This window comes from Herpailurus yagouaroundi, unplaced genomic scaffold (genome assembly GCF_014898765.1).
Source record: "Herpailurus yagouaroundi ecotype Mexico unplaced genomic scaffold, PumYag 188, whole genome shotgun sequence".
In the NCBI taxonomy this organism is placed as follows: Eukaryota; Metazoa; Chordata; class Mammalia; order Carnivora; family Felidae; genus Herpailurus; species Herpailurus yagouaroundi.
The window spans coordinates 2,542,813-2,559,866 of NW_024412419.1; the positions used below are offsets into that span (position 1 = coordinate 2,542,813).

Here is a 17,054-nt window from a genome sequence, read left to right on the forward strand (position 1 = left end):
CTACCATTTGATTTTCTATGGTTTTTGATACCTTAAGAGAAAAATCATATTGAGTATGCTAAGTGCCAACCAGATAATCGGGGAATTTTGTTTTGTTTTGACTGGAAGAGAAAATGGTTATCTCCCAGACGCTAAAACTGGAAGGTGTGGCATCCACGAGGGCCCCAGATCGCCACCTGGTGACCAGAAGGGAACCCCCGGGGTGCCCCTCATAAGTCAGGCCCAAGCGTCCCTTCGGGTGTGGAATATGGGTCTGAGCCACTGTGTCTCTTTTTGTTATTTGAATTAAATAAAATTTTTTAATGTTTATATTTGAGAGAGAGAGAGAGAGAGAGAGAGAGAGAGAGAGGGAGGAAGACAGAGGATGAGTGGGGGAGCAGAGAGAGAGGGAGACACAGAATCTGAAGCAGGCTCCAGGCTCTGAGCTGTCAGCACGGAGTCCGACGCCGGGCTTGAACCCATGAATCGTGAGATCGAAATCGGACCGAAATCGGACACTTAACCGCCTGAGCCGCCCAGGCACCTTTGTTATTTGCTGTTTATTTGAAGGATGCTCTTCAGGTGACAGTTCATGACAGGGAGAAGTCTCAGCGACCAACACCTAACCTGTCTCCCGCTGCCAGCCCCTCCTGTGCCCTTCCCCTGCGGTCAAGGTCTTGAGTACTTTAAAAAAAAAACCCTATTAAGTGCTGCAGGCGTTTATTGAGCCTTAAGTATATGAAATGTATATTGAACCATCTGCTTTAACGGCACTTTAAAATTACGCACAGATTCCAAAATACCTTCATAGACATTTCCTTTTCCTTTTTATTTTCATTTCAATCCCCTTGGCAGGTGATAATCCTCATTTCACAGAGAACAGAATGACTACCTGTCTTGTCCTCGGTGACACAGGTGACAGAAGAAACAGCAGAAATTCAAGCAAATCCTTTTCTCCTCCCTCTACCCCGCCCCCCACCCATAGCCCACGAGGCACCGTGCTGGGTGGGCCAGCTCCCCCAGGGGACTGGCTCTGGTCTGCGGTGGGTTTACCCCTGACGCCAGCCCCGGGTCACCTGGTGAGGTGGCTTTGAGTGATTTTATGACCCCTCCAGTTTGTTTCCAAGTGACCAGGTTACCTTTGGGCTCCCCTCAATAGATGTGTGGTTCAACAACAGCTTCAAGGTCTCTGGGCGGGTTTTCACCCGAGTACGTTACACAGGGCTGTTGGAGTTAATCAGCCAATCTGAGGCCACCAGAAATTGTGACTTATTTGGGAGAAGGGAATGAGCCCGTTTCCTACCTCACTGAAAAAGTGTCACCTTTCCCACCGAGTGCTTGTGGCTGCTAGTGGCCGTCCGTCCTCTCAACTCCCATGGAAGCAGGTGCACGAAGCCTTGGACTTCTGGCCGGTTCTAGCCCTTGCTCCCAGAACAGCGCAGTGCCCGCCTGCATTTTGTCAGAGTTTGCACGTTTCGATTTTCTGGGGGAATGAGGCCGTCTGAAGTCCCTGAGTTTAATTCAAGGTGATAATAATCTCATTTGTTTTATCTCACTGGGAGTCATTTTGGGCCGTGTTCTGTTGCTGTTATCTTTGCTTGTTTTGAGAATTGGGAAGTAGAGGGATATTCAAAGTGAAGGAACAAGAGAATCCGAAAAAAAAAAAAGACCGGTGTCTTTCCACTGTGGTTTTCAGCCTTGTTACTTTGCTTCAAAGTGTTCACAGCTCCAGGGGCAGTCAGGGAATGAGCACAGCGCCGCTCAGCGCCCGGGCGCCTGGCTCAGACACCTGCTCTCGCAGCCTCGGTGAGACGGGGCCCCTCGCCTGGCGCTCCCCCGTGTGCCGAAGTTCGGCAGCCACCGGGCGACGCGTGGCCAGGCCGGACTCTTACGCTCTCCGGAGGCTTCCTTGCGTGTCTTTTTTTTTTTTGTTTTCTTCCTATGAGTTTAGTCGGTCTGGAAACTTAGGAATCATTTAAGATACAATTGTAACTTATGGATTGTCATTCAAAGAGCCACTAGCATTTGGTGGGGACGGTGGGACCAGCAGGCGGGAAGGGCCTCCCAAACCGCAGAGAGCACGTGCCCCGGGACCAGCTTGCCTTTTGGATCGACACATTTTTGGTTCAAAAGTACACTGTGACTTTCTGAGCTTTTCTTAAACGTGGTCTAATTTCACAGCCTCCTTTGACTTGTGATGGTACCCTACCCTGCCCTGGAAAAATTAATCACGATGACTTCTTTTTAAAGTTTCATTTCACTATCTTTGGGTAAAGCTGGGGGACTGACTTGCCTGAGCCAGGCTGCTGTTTTATGACTTTGATCAGAGTGACCCTGCGCAGCCCTCACAGCCCTTCCCATCTCCCCACCCCTCAGAGGGTCCTTCCCTGCTTTTCTCTCTTCCTGTGGGTGGCCGGCGGAGAAGCCCTCTGCTCCAGGAGCTGTTGCCAGTTATCTACCCCATAGTGTGAAGTTCAGCGGCGCCCAGCTTCCTTCGTGCTTGGAAGCCATCTTAGAACGAGCTGACTCTTGGGAAGGGGGTGGCAAGGAAGTGACGGGGCTCTGACAGTAAGGCCGCGTAGGCCTGTGAGGCCAGCCCTGGTCTGTATGGGAGGATGCTAACCAAGCAGAAAGTGATTCCACTGAATACGCATCTTATTTGACCAAGGATAAGGAAGACTGAGAGAGAAGCAAGTGGTTGGCTTGGTGTTTGGCCCCTGATTTGTGCTTCCCCGTTGACCCGTCGGCGCGTCTACGTGCTTCTGTGCGGTCTGAGGTGTTTGGTAGGCAGCAACTCCACGAGTGCCATGTCTTTCCATTCTGTACGTTATGAGTGCTGTTGCTTGAGAGGTTTCATTTTTTGGCACATTCATTTAGTGATGTCCTGTGATCTTTTACACAAGTATGAAATGACGCTTAGTTCCACAACGTGGCGCACAGGGGACTGAGCACCAGGCATCCAGAGGTAACTCTGGACCTGCTGTGTCAACTCAGATTGGCCCCAGGGGCCCCAGAAAGAGGCGGGTGGAATTGGTTAAGAGGAGGTGCTCCCTTTCGGTTGGGTTTGAGTCGGGCTGAACTGTGAAATCGGAGTGTGGGTCGACTCCTTCTGACGGCTCTTCTCGGATGATGAGCGTGTGCAGAGAAGCCGCCCCGTCCCTCCATGGTGCTGCCTGTGCTGAGGCTGCCTGGAGGGCTCAGGAGGGTGGCCGTGGGGACAGCTGCCATGGGGGACGAGAGCTCAGTGGTCCCTTGGGCTGTGCAGCAGGATTGACGTTCATTCACTGGGGGGTTGCTTGAGTTTTGAACCCAGTCTTTGCCTTCAGACAGGACTAGGTCCAAGTAATCTTAGAGAAAAGTGTTCACTATGCTTTTTTCTCCTTAGATGCTTTCCTTACCGCTAAACCTAAGTTGATTCTGAGAATCTAAGACCCCTCCTTCTTGGGCTAGCAGAGCTCAATTCCCATCTGGTATTTGGTCGACAGTCATTCTTAGGAGATACTGTGGTTTGGGTCCAGACCACTGCAATAAAGCAAATACTCCACTAAAGTGAATTCTGCAATACAGCAAGTCAGATGAAGGTTTTGGTTTCCTACTGTGTGTAAAAGTTACGTCTACACCACACTGGGGCCTGTTAAGCGTGCCGTGGCATTATGTCTAAAAAAAAAAAAACCAGTGTAGATACTTCAAGAAATACTTTATTGCTAAAAATGCTATCCTCTGAGCTTTCAGTGAGTCATAACCACAGATCACCATCACACGTATAGCAATAATGAAAAAGTCTGAAATATTGAAAGAATTACCCAGATGTGACGCGGAGGCACGGAGTGAGCCAGTGCTGTTGGAACAGTGATGTCACCAGACATGCTCGACTCAGAGTAGCCACAAACCCTCAATTTGAAAGGAAAGAAAGAAAGAAAGAAAGAAACAACACCCCAGTGTCTGCAAAGTGCCATAAAGGAAAGTTGCAAGAGTGACACGAGGCCTGAATAGGAAGCCCCTCTCCGGTTTTGTAGGATACGTAACCTTAGCTGATTAAATGATCTTCCAAGTTCATAAAGATGTCTTGGTGTTCATAAAACAAGTTGAATTTGTATGGCGCCTTTCTCCATTAGCGATGGGAGACTGTGCCTTATACACAGGGGTGCAGGGAGAGGGGCCATTTCCCTGTCTTCCTGAGGGCCACGAAAACAGGGTGTCCTTCCTTCTGTTTGTTGACATCACTTCTCCAAGATGATCTTGGAGAAGCGGTCATGGCATAGATTGAAACTGATAAGAGAACATTAATATGTAACGACCTAAAACTTATTTTTAAAATATTTGGGAACTGATAAGGAGAAGCAAAGTGTTAACCAGAGGAAGTGAGCATTCAAATGAACCTTAATCGCTTCGTCGGCCATGGGCGCAGGGGGAGGCGTGCCGGACGGAGCGCGCTGGGGTCGGGCGCCCGCCCTGCCCCTGGTACCCGCGGCATCCGAGCAAGTAACTCAGACTCTTTGAACGTTATTTTGCTCATCTACGGAATCGAGGGCACGCGGCCCCGTTGTGATGTTCAATGAGAAAAGTGACATAAAGGTGTATGAAAAACTCTAAACTGTAAACAGACGTAGGGCAATTCTTCATCGTGGGCTCTCATCCCTGGGAGCTTCCCCGAGCTCTGCAGCTCTGTATGCATGTGTTGTGTAGAGGCACCTGCATCTCTCGGCCTGGCCGAGGGGCCCCTTCCTGCCGCGGCTCACCGTCATCGGGATCTTGACCTGGTTGCCAGCCACCCCCGCACACCTGATTTCGACGGGTCCTCTGGGTGGCATCTTCCGGTCTCTGTGCACCAAGCGGATGCTCGGGATGAAACCCTTAATATCCCTGCGCGGTCCAGGAACGCATCTCCCCTGCCTGCACCGTATGCTTTGCTTGAATTTCTTGGCAAATTTCACAGGAATAAGGCCTGTGGCATATGTGTCGTGGTTTCTTTCAAACAAGATGCTGACACGTGTTCATCGGTAGGAAGTAAAGAATAATTAGCTTACAACATGGTTGGAATTTAGTCTAGGAAGGGACCCGAAAGATCCAGTCTCCCCATTTCCCCTGCAATTTCTCTTCTGAGGAGGTTCCACTCCCGTCACCACCCGGGTCTTCTTTTTTAGCTGTGAAATAAAAGGTAAGGACAAAGTCCTTGGTTTTCAATCTTTGAAAGAAAACATGGGGAAATTTTATAGTGGAGACATCTGGCAGGCAGCACTGGCCTGAGGGGTCAAGGGTAATACCACCAGTGATAAATAATGTAGTAGATGTCTTGGTATGAGGCAGTGAGAAGGGCTTTGCTTCACTCTAGTAGCGTAGTAGAATAGTAGTATTCCTCCAAAGCCATGACTCCAGTCTATTCCTGATAAAACATCAGCTACACCAAACCGAGGGACATTCTACAGAATACCCAACCGGTACTCTTCAAGAAAAGTGTCACGGTCATGGAAAATGAGGAAGGACCGAGAAGCTGTGACAGTTTGGAGGAGACTAGGAGACGCGGGGACTGACTGCAAGGTGCTATTGAGAACTGGATCCCGGGACAGCAAAGGGATATGAATGGAAACACTGGTGAATTCCAAGTCAAGTCTGTAGTGAAGCAGCGTTGTCTTACTGTTGATTTTAGTTTTTATAAACGTACCGTGGTTGTGTAAGATGTTAACACCAGGTGAAGCTGGGTGAAGAGAGGATTGGAGCTCTGTCAGGACTGGAGAGTGAAGTTGACACGGGTCATTACCCTGTGTGGGAAAGACGAGGCCCAAGGTGTGGTCTCAGGAGAAAGATAGAAAACAGGGTCGCTGGATGGGATGGGGCTATAGAGCTGAGAGGCCAACACTGGAAGGTGTGTCTCGAGTGGCCGCTGAGATCCCCAAGGACAGTGATGGGGGCTCTGTTAGGGGGAGAGAGGGGCTGCGGGCCGGGGGGTCAGGAAGGGAGGGCCATGGCCACTCCAAGGAACATGGGTGGGAGGAAGAGTCTGATGACATGGGCTATGAAGAGGGAGGAGGAAGGGCTGAAGGTCTAGAAATGGCCGTGAGGAGCGAGGAGGACCCGTCCCCTCCTCCAAGCATGCGGGAGAGACAGCCGCCACCACCTGGGGACACTGCGGGGGAGACTGTGTCCTCAGGAGGGTATGACTTGGGTAATCTCTTCTGCGGGGCACTTTGAAGCTTCCGCACCTCTGAGCCAGCAAAAGCCACCTCTGGAAGTTTATCCCAAGGCTACAAAATCAGACAATTTCTTATTCCCCATTGCCACCCTTGGCGTGGATTACACCTTCTAACAGCGAGTGGCGGGTCTGTGACTTCAATTTATTTCCATTTTGGGGGGCTTTGCTCTGTTTTCCCAATTTTCTATCATAAGCACATTTGAATACCGAAAATTAAAATTATTTTAAGAGTAAAAATGTCTATATTGGCTGCAGGCGGGCTCATTAGGTTAACCTGTTTGTTATTCCGGGTCGCCAGGGGGAGACGCGTCCTTCAGGCCACTATTGGAGATGCCGTGAATTCAAACTATTTTTTGATTTAACTTGTAATTCCCTCTAAGGACTTGGAAAATGCCTTTGCTAGTTTATTCGAAAACATTCCAGCCCACAGAGAAATCAGACGGCTAGGTAATCGTTACAGAATATGAAAGTTAAATGCTACCTAACTCTGGGCTTCTAACTTTTCGCGAGTGAATTATACCTCAAGCCCACACACTGGATTTATTTTCACCGATTTGAGCCTGACATCTTAATTCATAACCAGCAGCTGCCGTGTGTTCCGGCAGTCACTAAACTAAGTGCAGGTGAACAGGAGTCTTCAAGGCAAGCGCTGACGACTCTACGCACGGCACACTCAAGTCACATTATGCAGTAAAGCAGACGAGTGATGGAATTCTTTGTGGACGAAGGTGGGGGTCTCTGTGAACTCATCCAGCTGTCGTGGTGCGTCTGGTTCCCGGTGGTCTCTGACCGCCTGCGATGTCGTCGCAACCAGCCTTCTCCTGAAACTCCCGGTTCTCGTTCACTCTCCTCTGCCCCAGCTGCTGCTGTTGGCAGTTTAATCTCCCCAATCAAATCTCGTAACAGCTTCTCGGATTTCTTCCTCCAGCGGCTGTCAGCAACCCCAGCCGCTCTTGTATATCGTTTTCATCCTGCTCGCCAAAATGTCAGGCCTTCAGTCTAGCTGTTTGGCCCCGGAGTTCAAGTTGACTGAAGCGCTTATTAGCAAAGGTATTTCTGTGTTACTCACGCCAGTGGAAACCTTGACACAGAGATACACTTAGAAGCACGCATCTGTAATGGAACAGATATTTTCATGCTACGTGCGTGAATCGGCAGAGACTGCATAAATCTCCAAATCCCCGAAGCCAACGCAAAATTTCCAGATAAGATGTTAAATGGGGCAAATCCGCAGAAGCTGGATTGCCTTTATTGACGTCGTACCGCGTGGATTAGCATGTTATACCTTGCAAGCGTTGACATAAGTCATACGTGTCTGCTTTTAGTGTTTTTCATTTTAGACCGAGTGTTCTATTTTTATTGCTATTTACTCTTGGGGTTTTTGAAAAACAGCTGCTGTGTAAGTCGAGCTGGTTTACGTTTTCTGGTTGTTTGGAGGGTACACCCAACGCCTGCATTTTACGGTTTATTGGTGTAACCGGAGAGACTCTGTTACCTCCTAAATCTTGTGTGGAGCCAGGGAAACACCACCTATGCCCCTGACTGCCCTCGATGAAACCGCATGAGGAAACAGTTGAAGAGAAAGGAACGCCGTCACCAAAGGCCTTTTTTCCTCAGAGGAAGAAAACTAAGATCACAATTTTGCCAGTTGCCCTGTAATCTCAGAAACTACAATTTACGTAATGTTGGCATGACTTCCTGCGTAATAGCGCGCGATTATCCTTTTACTGAAATTGGCTCTAAATTCTCTCAAGGCCAGTCACCATGGGAATATTCCAGCAATTCTTTTAGCTCTTACATCTAAATCTCATAATATGTAAACCCGTTGGTCCGTTGATTACTATCTGGATGTTTCTCTCTTTTTATCACCTCTCAAGACCCTCAGTGAGAATAAAAAAGTGGTTCCGTTTCCTGGTAAGAGAGTGAATTATCGATGATCGCTTACGGGGTGTGTATGACCCGTGCGGGTGGCTGCTCTGGGCTCGCTTTGTCCATTTGTGAGTTTCCCCTTTTGAAAATGTCCGAAGCAGGTCACTTTATGCGTTGCCCCAGCCTGACCTGGCCATCCACGGCCATCTGTTTCCAGGCAGCCTTCCGCTTGGATTACGTGGCTTTGAACGAACGACTTACTCTTTCCTGACTAAGCAGGGACCCCTCTAAGCTGCATTTTATATGGCACGGTTTCGAGGTGACTTGACAAGTGGAGGTTTGGACGTCACCATAGGGTGGCGCTGTCTGTCGGCTCACGGTTCGTGGAATTGCTTTAATATTTCACCGTGTACCCTCGTGATAGTTGGTAAAAAAAAAAAAAAAAAAAGTAGGGAAGAGAAAAAAATAAAGTTCCTGAAACTTGTAACACGAAGTACGGGTTTCAGACAGGAGACTTGAGACCAATAAGTGAATACGTGCCCCTAAGTGACCCATTTGTAGCCGTTATTAGAGGTCTCTTGGATCGGGGGCTCAGTCCTGAAGGAAAACACAGCACGCGTAGGTGACACTAGCAATATCCCGCTGGCGATTGCATTTGAGAGGCAAGGAGGGCTCAGGGCGTTTTGAAATAATGTTTTATTATATATTAACATGACGCATATAGTATTTTATGTTCTATTAATATTTGATGTAATTTTCTATTGCATTTTATGGTAATACATTACCCATAAACATGCTTTGACATCTTCGTTCTATTTTTAACCTTGCACGTTCTAATTTTCTCTGCTTTTAGGGTTGCCTTGTGTGCAGGGCTAGGGGATGGCTGGTCCATTCATTCTTTATTGTCCTCTTTCATGTATCAAACATTTTCTGAGCACCTTCGGCCTGTGGGGTTGAGCTGGGTGCCGGAGGACAAAGAGGGGGAGGCAGCCTCCTGGCGGCCGGCGGACTGTGAGCGGGGATCGCACCCACCCGCAGGAGGGCGCCCGCGGGAGGACGCCGAGCTTCTGAGCCTGCATGGCTCCCGGGTTTGCAAAGCGCGGCCGCCCGGCGCCAGCCCTCACCGCCTCTGCCTTTCCTTCGACACACAGTCGTGTGCGTGTTAGTCCCCCACCCCGCCTTTGCTGTTTAAACGTGCATGTGATCACGGTGAGTATCGTATCACGTATCCGTCAATTTTAACAGCTCCCTGTCTGCTTCCGTTCACTGGTCTCCATAATCCTACATTTTTAAGATTCATACTTTTACCCCAATTTTTCAAGAAGGGAAGAACTGAAACCCAGAGAGGGGAAGGCGACTCGTCCAATATTATTGTTGAAGCTGGGGGTGGGGGGGTGGGGGATGCGGGGCAGGGCTCCCAGAGGAGCTGCGGGTTCTGCGCTGGGTACTTGCTGGGCACCGAGGGTGCATGCGAGTGAGGCTCGGACTTGCTGTGCCCGAGAAGCTCACTGATACCGGGGTTGGGGGCAGATGCATAAGCGGAGGTTGTGTGGGTGCCGTGGAAGGTCCCTGAAGGAGAACACGGGCCTGTCTGGGCCGGGGAGGGGCTGCAGGGACTTCCAGGTGGTGACGTGAAGGAGAGGGCAGCTCGGGTGGGGTGTGGACGGTCCGTCGGGAGCCGCCAAGCGGGCGCCGCGGAGAAGGGCCCGCAGGTGCCACGGGCGCAGCGGTGGCCGCACGCAGCAGGTGCAGGCGTCTGCGGTCCACACAGGCACCGGTGGGGGCGGGAGGCACGTGTCCATTTCAGGTCGGTTTTAGGTCCTACCGGGTAGGCTGGGACCCGTGAAGGCGGAGTGTCGGGGACTTTGCACAGAGATTCTCTCTGGATCCCGCGAAGTGTAGCGAGGCCTGGAGCCTCCCCTGGGTGTCTCCCCCCCAGAGGTGACGCGGGGGTCTCGGTTTGGGCGCGTCACCGTCTCCCACAGGGGACGGTGGAGTTTGCACGGGGAGGAGGCTGCCTCAGGCCGTCGCCTCCTCAACCCAGAGCGGCGGGCATCTCGTCTCACGGCCCTTTGGTCAGAATGGGTTTCTGGCCCCCCGTGGAGGCTGCGGTCTGGAAGGGTCTTTGGTGGCTCCGCCCCAGGCATGGGGGAGGGGAGCCGGCCTGGCGGCCCCTGGCATCACCGCCACAGCCTGATGTGTCATTCGGAGGGTCTGGGGCTTCATGTGTCAGAGCAGGTGACATCATCGCATTGATGTTTAAGATAATGATGTGGACATCAGGGGAGAAGGGCAAGGTGACAGTGTTACCTTCATTCACAATATTCTGTGGTGGAGGCCTGGACGGGACTGGGCCGCAGGGAAGGGACAGCATCCCGGGAGGTGACGGGGGCCCGGACGGGACTGGGCCGCAGGGAAGGGACAGCGTCCCAGGAGGTGATGGAGGCCCGGACGGGACTGGGCCGCAGGGAAGGGACAGTGTCCCGGGAGGTGACGGGGGCCCGGATGGGACTGGGCCGCAGAGAAGGGACAGCGTCCCGGGAGGTGATGGAGGCCCAGACGAGACTGGGCCGCAGGGAAGGGACTTTGCAGGAAGATTTGTGAATTTGACCATATTGACCAAACTTGGCCGCAGGTTGGATACGAGGGGCAAGGGTGAAGTTGGAGGTTCTGGGCTGGGGCCTGGGTCTTGCTTCCGTGAAGGAGAGAAAGAACAGGTTTTGGGGGAAGGCAACAGGTAAGCACGTCTGCTGACACACCTGCCTTCTCGGAGGTTCCGTGAGGCCTCTCGCTGAAGACGCCATTCCGCAGGTCCAGCAGTGGTGTTTGCAGTGTCCGGGAGCAGCGTTGATTCCCTGTGCCCAATGGCATGTTTCGCCGTAGGAACAGATGGTACCGTCACCGACGAATGTGGTTTGGCAAGTGACAGATTCCCAAGTACCTCATGATCTTTCTGCTTCCATAGGTTGTTTTCATGTGTTGGTGCCTCTTCTGGAGAAAGACAGTGGTTTTGGATTCTCCTGCGCTCTGATTTGTCCTTTTTGATTTTACTAAAAGTGCCTTTTTTATGTTAGTGAAAACACAAGAGTCTTTCCTGTGGTTTATCAATTTTCAAACAACTAGTGGATTACATCTATTTAATTAATATTAGCACATCGTTTATACTGGCTTCTCTTGACCTTCTCCGATACTAGTACATCCTACCTATTTTATGCTTATTTAAGATTCTATTTCCAAGTGAGAATAAAAGTGATAATGTACGTAAAGCACCTTGGAAGTGTAACAGCCCATGTGAGAATTATTTTTATTAATATTATCACTATCGATATGAAATTGATGATATAGTAGCTATGTTTGTTATTTTATGATTTATGTCACTTGATTTAGATGGCTACTACGTTTATTGGTGATTTTGTTTTATTTTTGTTTACTGAAGAAAAAGAACCATATGACCTTCTAGAGGGAAAAAACACACCTGTACTACTAGAAACCCCAGTGAAAATAGAAGACCGAAGACAACCACCAATGGGACAGCACTCACGAGAAGAATCATCATCAGGACGATCAGAAGAAAAGCCTGAAGACCAAGAATTGCTCGAACAGCCATCCTGGGGGCAGCCATCCCAAGAACAGATACCTGACACATGGGAACCATCGTACCTGAGCAGCAAAAAGAGATGACACACGGAGGAAAAACTGAACAAATACCATGAAAACAACATATCAGCCATGTTGTAAAGAATAACAGTCAGAAGCTAGAAAGGATCGCACGGCAAATGAAAAGAAAATTAGACATTTATTTCACGGTATGCTAAAGAGGTATGCTAGTACAATATTAAAATTGGGCATTTCATATTTTGGTGGTCAAAGTTTAAAAAAATGATTAAGACTAAATTCATCTGGAGTTCCTTCCCCTGTTCCCTGAATTTTAGTAAAACTGGGAGGGGTGGGAAGTGATTAGTGAGATGTAATGTGTATCACCACCTGGCTCACACCTTCATTTCTTAGAGCATCGGTCCATATCTAGTATTCCAGGTGACTCAGTTGCCCTGAAAATGACACATATTTATTTACACAGTTATCTATGGTTAATTTTTTTTCTGTTTAACAGTGAATTAGGGTATCGTATAATAATTGTACATATATATACACGCACAAACATATACATCACACACACACAAATGCTTTATATGTCAGAAATTGATAGTAGAACCCATGGAATGTACATTTTGGTGATTAAGAGAATGGGTTCTCAAGTCAGATGATACAAGTTTGGCCTCTCCACTCATTAAGTGTGTGAACTATGTCTGTGCTCCAGTTTACTCCTCCATAAATTGAGGCTAATTATAATACCGAATTCATAATTTTTTGGGATATTTTAAAGCAATAACACTTACTTTTAAGGTTTATTTATTTTGGGGAGGGTAGGGGCAGAGAGGGAGAGAGAGTGCATGCAAGCAGGGGAGGGGCAGGGAGAAGGGGAGAGAGAGAAGCCCAAGCAGGCTCCACGCTATTAGCTCGGAGCCTGATGTGGGGCTCGATCCCACGAACTGTGAGATCATGACCTGAGCCAAAATCAAGAGTTAGACGCCCCATTGACTGAGCCACCCCGGGGCCCCTAAAGCAATAATACTTATTCTAAAGTACTTAGAACAATGCTGGACACACTAAAATACGTTATTACTGTTATTTCATTTTGGTTGTTTTCCTGTTTGTTATTTTATTTCCTTAAGGACAGGGGGAGACAGAGTGCGAGTGGGGGAGGGGCAGAGAGAGAGGGAGACACAGAATCCAAAACAGGCTCCAGGCTCCGAGCCGTCAGCCCAGAGCCCGACGCGGGGCTCGAGCCCACGAACCGTGAGATCGCGACCCGAGCCGAAGTGGGACGCTCAAGCGACCGAGCCATCCAGGCGCCCCTCTGTTTGTTATTCAGTGAGAGAAGACAAGCAGATCATTCCGCTCAGGTTCTCTGCTAAGATCCTTATTGTGTTTGAGCTTCTTACCTACCAACGTGGAAGCAAGGATTTGCGGACTGTCAGGGTCCAGGCAGAAATCAAACCTGTGCTGCACCGCTGGTTAGTCACAGAGTGCTGGCGTGCGGAAGGAGAAAGGAAAGCCGCTGTGTCGCCATCATTATGGAGTTTTTGGTTTGTTGTTGGACTTGACTGCAGCATTTACGACTCCTTAAGGAGGGAATTGGGGTCAAATGGGAATCATCTCCGTCTCATCTTTAGCTTTGTTTGGCTAACAAGTTTCCGGTGGAGAGCCCGTGGGTGTTGATGTCGCTCCATGCGTCGTCCCCGTTTTGGTGCTTGAGAAAGAACGTTACAACAGCATTCTCTGCTCCTTTTTGCCTGGGGTCTCTGTGCGCTGTCCTGGTGTATGTCGTCGCGTGAAGAGGGTGCAGTGGTTGAGAACCGCCGGTCTGGTCTAGGTGCCACCTGCGTTGACCTTATGCTCTTGAACATTTACGTCTCATTTCCAAGCATGAGCTGTTTTCGGTGAACTGGGAATGTTGGAGCTGCGGGCACCCCCAGAGGTGGCGGAGGGCACAGCAGACGTCGTGGGTCACCATGGGGGTCGGAGGCCGCCAGAGTCCCGTGTGACTGTACCTTTCGGTGGCAGGGGCAGGGCTCAGAGTCATGTGTTTCTTTCCTTTCTTCCCCCCCCAAAAATTAGTTCTAAATCCACTGTAATACTCAACCTTATTGAGTAAGTGTGTGAAGCACATGAAACGAGGCTCTCTGAAATTCCTAGTACTATCCTGGCGTAATATGGATTCGTTTTATTTTCGCGGATACGTGGGTACTGCTTCATCCAATGGTGTTCATATTTTGGGCCTAGTTTTAGGGGAGGACCTCCCCCAGGGGGGTCCTTCGGAGAGTTATTCAGTATTAAAATCAAATGAGAATGCAGACCCAAACAATACCATGGTGTCTTAGTACATGTGAAGACGTGGGGCCGAGGTTGGAATGGGAGATGATGGATGAAGGGTTATTTTATTTTATAGTATTTTATTTATTTTATTTTTAATTTTAATTTCAGTGCAGTCAACATACAGTGCTGTATTAGTTTCAGGGGTACGATATAGCGATTCAGCACTTCCGTACCTTACTCAGTGCTCATCCTGAGATGTGTTCTCTTCATCCCCGTCACTTGTTTCTCCAACCCCCTGCCCCACCGGTGACCATGGGCGTGTTCTCTAGAGTTCAGAGTCTGTGTCTTGGTTTGTCTCTTTCTTCCCCCTTTTTGTTCATTTTGTTTCTTAAATTCCACTTATGAGTGGAATCATGTGATGTGTGTCTTTTTCTGACTGGCTTATTTCACTTAGCATTATACCCTCTAGATTTATCCATGTTGTTGCAGATGGCAGAATTTCATTTTATGTATTTATTTGTGTATTTATTTTTTACTTTATTTATTTAATTTTATTTTTAAAAGAATATTTATTATTGAGAGACAGAGAGACACAGAGTGTGAGCAGAGGAGGGGTAGAGAGAGGAGAAGACACAGAATCTGAAGCAGGCTCCAGGCTCCGAGCTATCAGCACAGAGCCTGACGCGGGGCTCGAACTCACAAACTGTGAGATCATGACCTGAGCCGAAGTCGGTCGCCTAACCAACTGAGCCACCCAGGTGCCCCCCCCTTTTTTTTTAATATATGAAATTTATTGTCAAATTGGTATCCATACGACACCCAGTGCTCATCCCAAAAGATGCCCTCTTCAATACCCATCACCCACCCACCCCCACCCCCCATCAGCCCTCAGTTTGTTCTCATTTTTTAAGAGTTTCTTATGCTTTGGCTCTCTCCCACTCTAACCTCTTTTTTTTTTTTTCCTTCTCCTCCCCCATGGGTTTCTGTTAAGTTTCTCGGGATCCACATAAGAGTGAAAACATATGGTATCTGTCTTTCTCTGTATGGCTTATTTCACTCAGCATCACACTCTCCAGTTCCATCCACGTTGCTACAAAGGACCATATTTCATTCTTTCTCATTGCCACGTAATACTCAATTGTGTATATAAACCACAACTTTTTTTATCCATTCATCAGTTGATGGACATTTAGGCTCTTTCCAAAATTTGGCTATTGTTGAGCGTGCTGCTATAAACATTGGGGTGCAGGTGCCCCTCTGCATCAGCACTCCTGTATCCCTTGGGTAAATTCCTAGCAGTGCTACTGCTGGGTCATAGGGTAGGTCTATTTTTAATTTTTTGAGGAACCTCCACACTGTTTTCCAGAGCAGCTGCACCAGTTTGCATTCCCACCAACAGTGCAAGAGTGTCTCTGGGATATTTTCACGCAATACTGTAGATTCTCAACATGCCACAGGCTGCCATCTAGGAAAGCACCCAGAACATGCAGTAAAATGATAACAGTTTTGGGAAGTTCTCTTTTAATCTGTTTTTCATTTTATTTTCTTTAATCTTTATTTTTGAGAGAGTGAGAGAGACAGAGTGAGAGGAAGGGAGGAGCAGAGAGAGAGGGAGACACAGAATCCGAAGCAGGCTCCAGGCTCTGAGCTGTCAGCACAGAGCCCAACAGGGGGCTCAAACCCACGAACCATCAGATTGTGACCTAAGCCGAAGTCGGACACTTAACCGACTGAGCCACCCAGGTGCCCCATAATCTTTTTTTTTTTTTTTTTAAATGTCTTTCAGATGGCCTGGGAGTAGAAACCAATAAACTAAAAAAAAATCACTTTTCTATCTACCTGACATCAATATTCCTTCAATCATAGTGTTTCCATCTTGCATACGGACATTTTAACAGTGAGAACACCATGTCTGGGGGAAACAAACCCATGCATGGTGTCTTCTCAAAAGCTAAAGATGAGGGTTTTCCAAAGGATCCCATAGTGTTCTAAGTCCTTTTCTTGGTGGCATTTCTTTTTAGTAAACATTTGAAAGAATGACATGTAGTTCTTCGTAATTAAGCCTCACAAAGATCATTTGGAAAATCGGAGAAATTTGGAATCACCCGTGCGCATAGCCCCTTGTTTGTTTTCCTTGGAATGTGTTTTGGAAGATACTGGTTCATTATTGGAAGGTGTTGTTCTCACCAAGAGGGATCTAGAACCTCTGCTATATGAAGTTCTAAGTATGAAAATATTTTACCCTCTGAATGATCAGTTCAAAAGGAAAACATATCCAAGGTTAGCTGGAAAAAGGATTTTCCTAGTTTACTTATGTATTTTCACAAAGACAAAAGTGATAGTCATACAACTAAGTGCAAAGATTTGAGTTTTCTTCAGCAAAGATTTTAATGTTAGCAAAGAGCACTTATCTCTCTTCCGTTTGCATTCTAGTCCTAGTTGAAGAAGCTGTAGGCTGTTTGCCTTTACATCTGGGTGAAAAAAAAAAAAAGAAATCATGTGCTACTTACAAGGCGAAATTTTCACAGTAGAGACTTCAGTGTCATTTGGCGGGTACGGAACACTGTCACGTTCAAACCTGAAAGGTATTTACTGTTACAACTATGGTTAAACTATTACAACCATCGACAATAGACTCAATAGTTTCATCTTATTATATTTTTATCGATGCTTCAAAATGTTTTGGAAATTGGTCTGCATTCAAGTTTTTTTATTTTTTTAATTTTTATTTTTTAACGTTTTTTATTTTTGAGACAGAGAGCGACAGAGCATGAACAGGGGAGAGGCAGAGAGAGAGGGAGACACAGAATCCGAAACAGGCTCCAGGCTCTGAGCCGTCAGCACAGAGCCTGACGTGGGGCTTGAACTCACGGACCGCGAGATCGTGATCTGAGCCGAAGTCGTACGCTTAACCGATCAAGCCACCCAGGCGCCCCTCAAGTTTGATTTTATTTAACTTCAAACATCATTTGAATTGTTTCATCAGATGATTGAACATCATTGAACATCATCAGATTGTTCATCTGATGATTGAACATCATCAGATTGTTCAAAACTCACACTGCCCTTTGAAAACAGCCAGACTTTATGTACTGTACGGGCCCATTTTCAGAATTTTCAAAGAATTCTCATCGTTTGT

General features: G+C 48.0%; 1 protein-coding gene across 5 annotated transcripts in view; it reads left to right on the top strand.

The window, feature by feature from the left end:
* DCDC2C (doublecortin domain containing 2C) overlaps window positions 1–11,891 on the top strand; it is an 82,744-nt gene extending 70,853 nt beyond the window's left edge. For 3 of the 5 annotated variants that reach the window (XM_040495979.1, XM_040495980.1, XM_040495981.1), the window contains one exon: window positions 11,475–11,891. In XM_040495979.1, coding sequence (XP_040351913.1) covers window positions 11,475–11,719 — 245 coding nt within the window. In that variant the 3' untranslated portion in view covers window positions 11,720–11,891. The remainder of the gene's footprint in view (window positions 1–11,474) is intronic. The other 2 variants (XM_040495983.1, XM_040495982.1) reach the window with 2 other exon arrangements.
* Window positions 11,892–17,054: the final 5,163 nt, after the last annotated feature.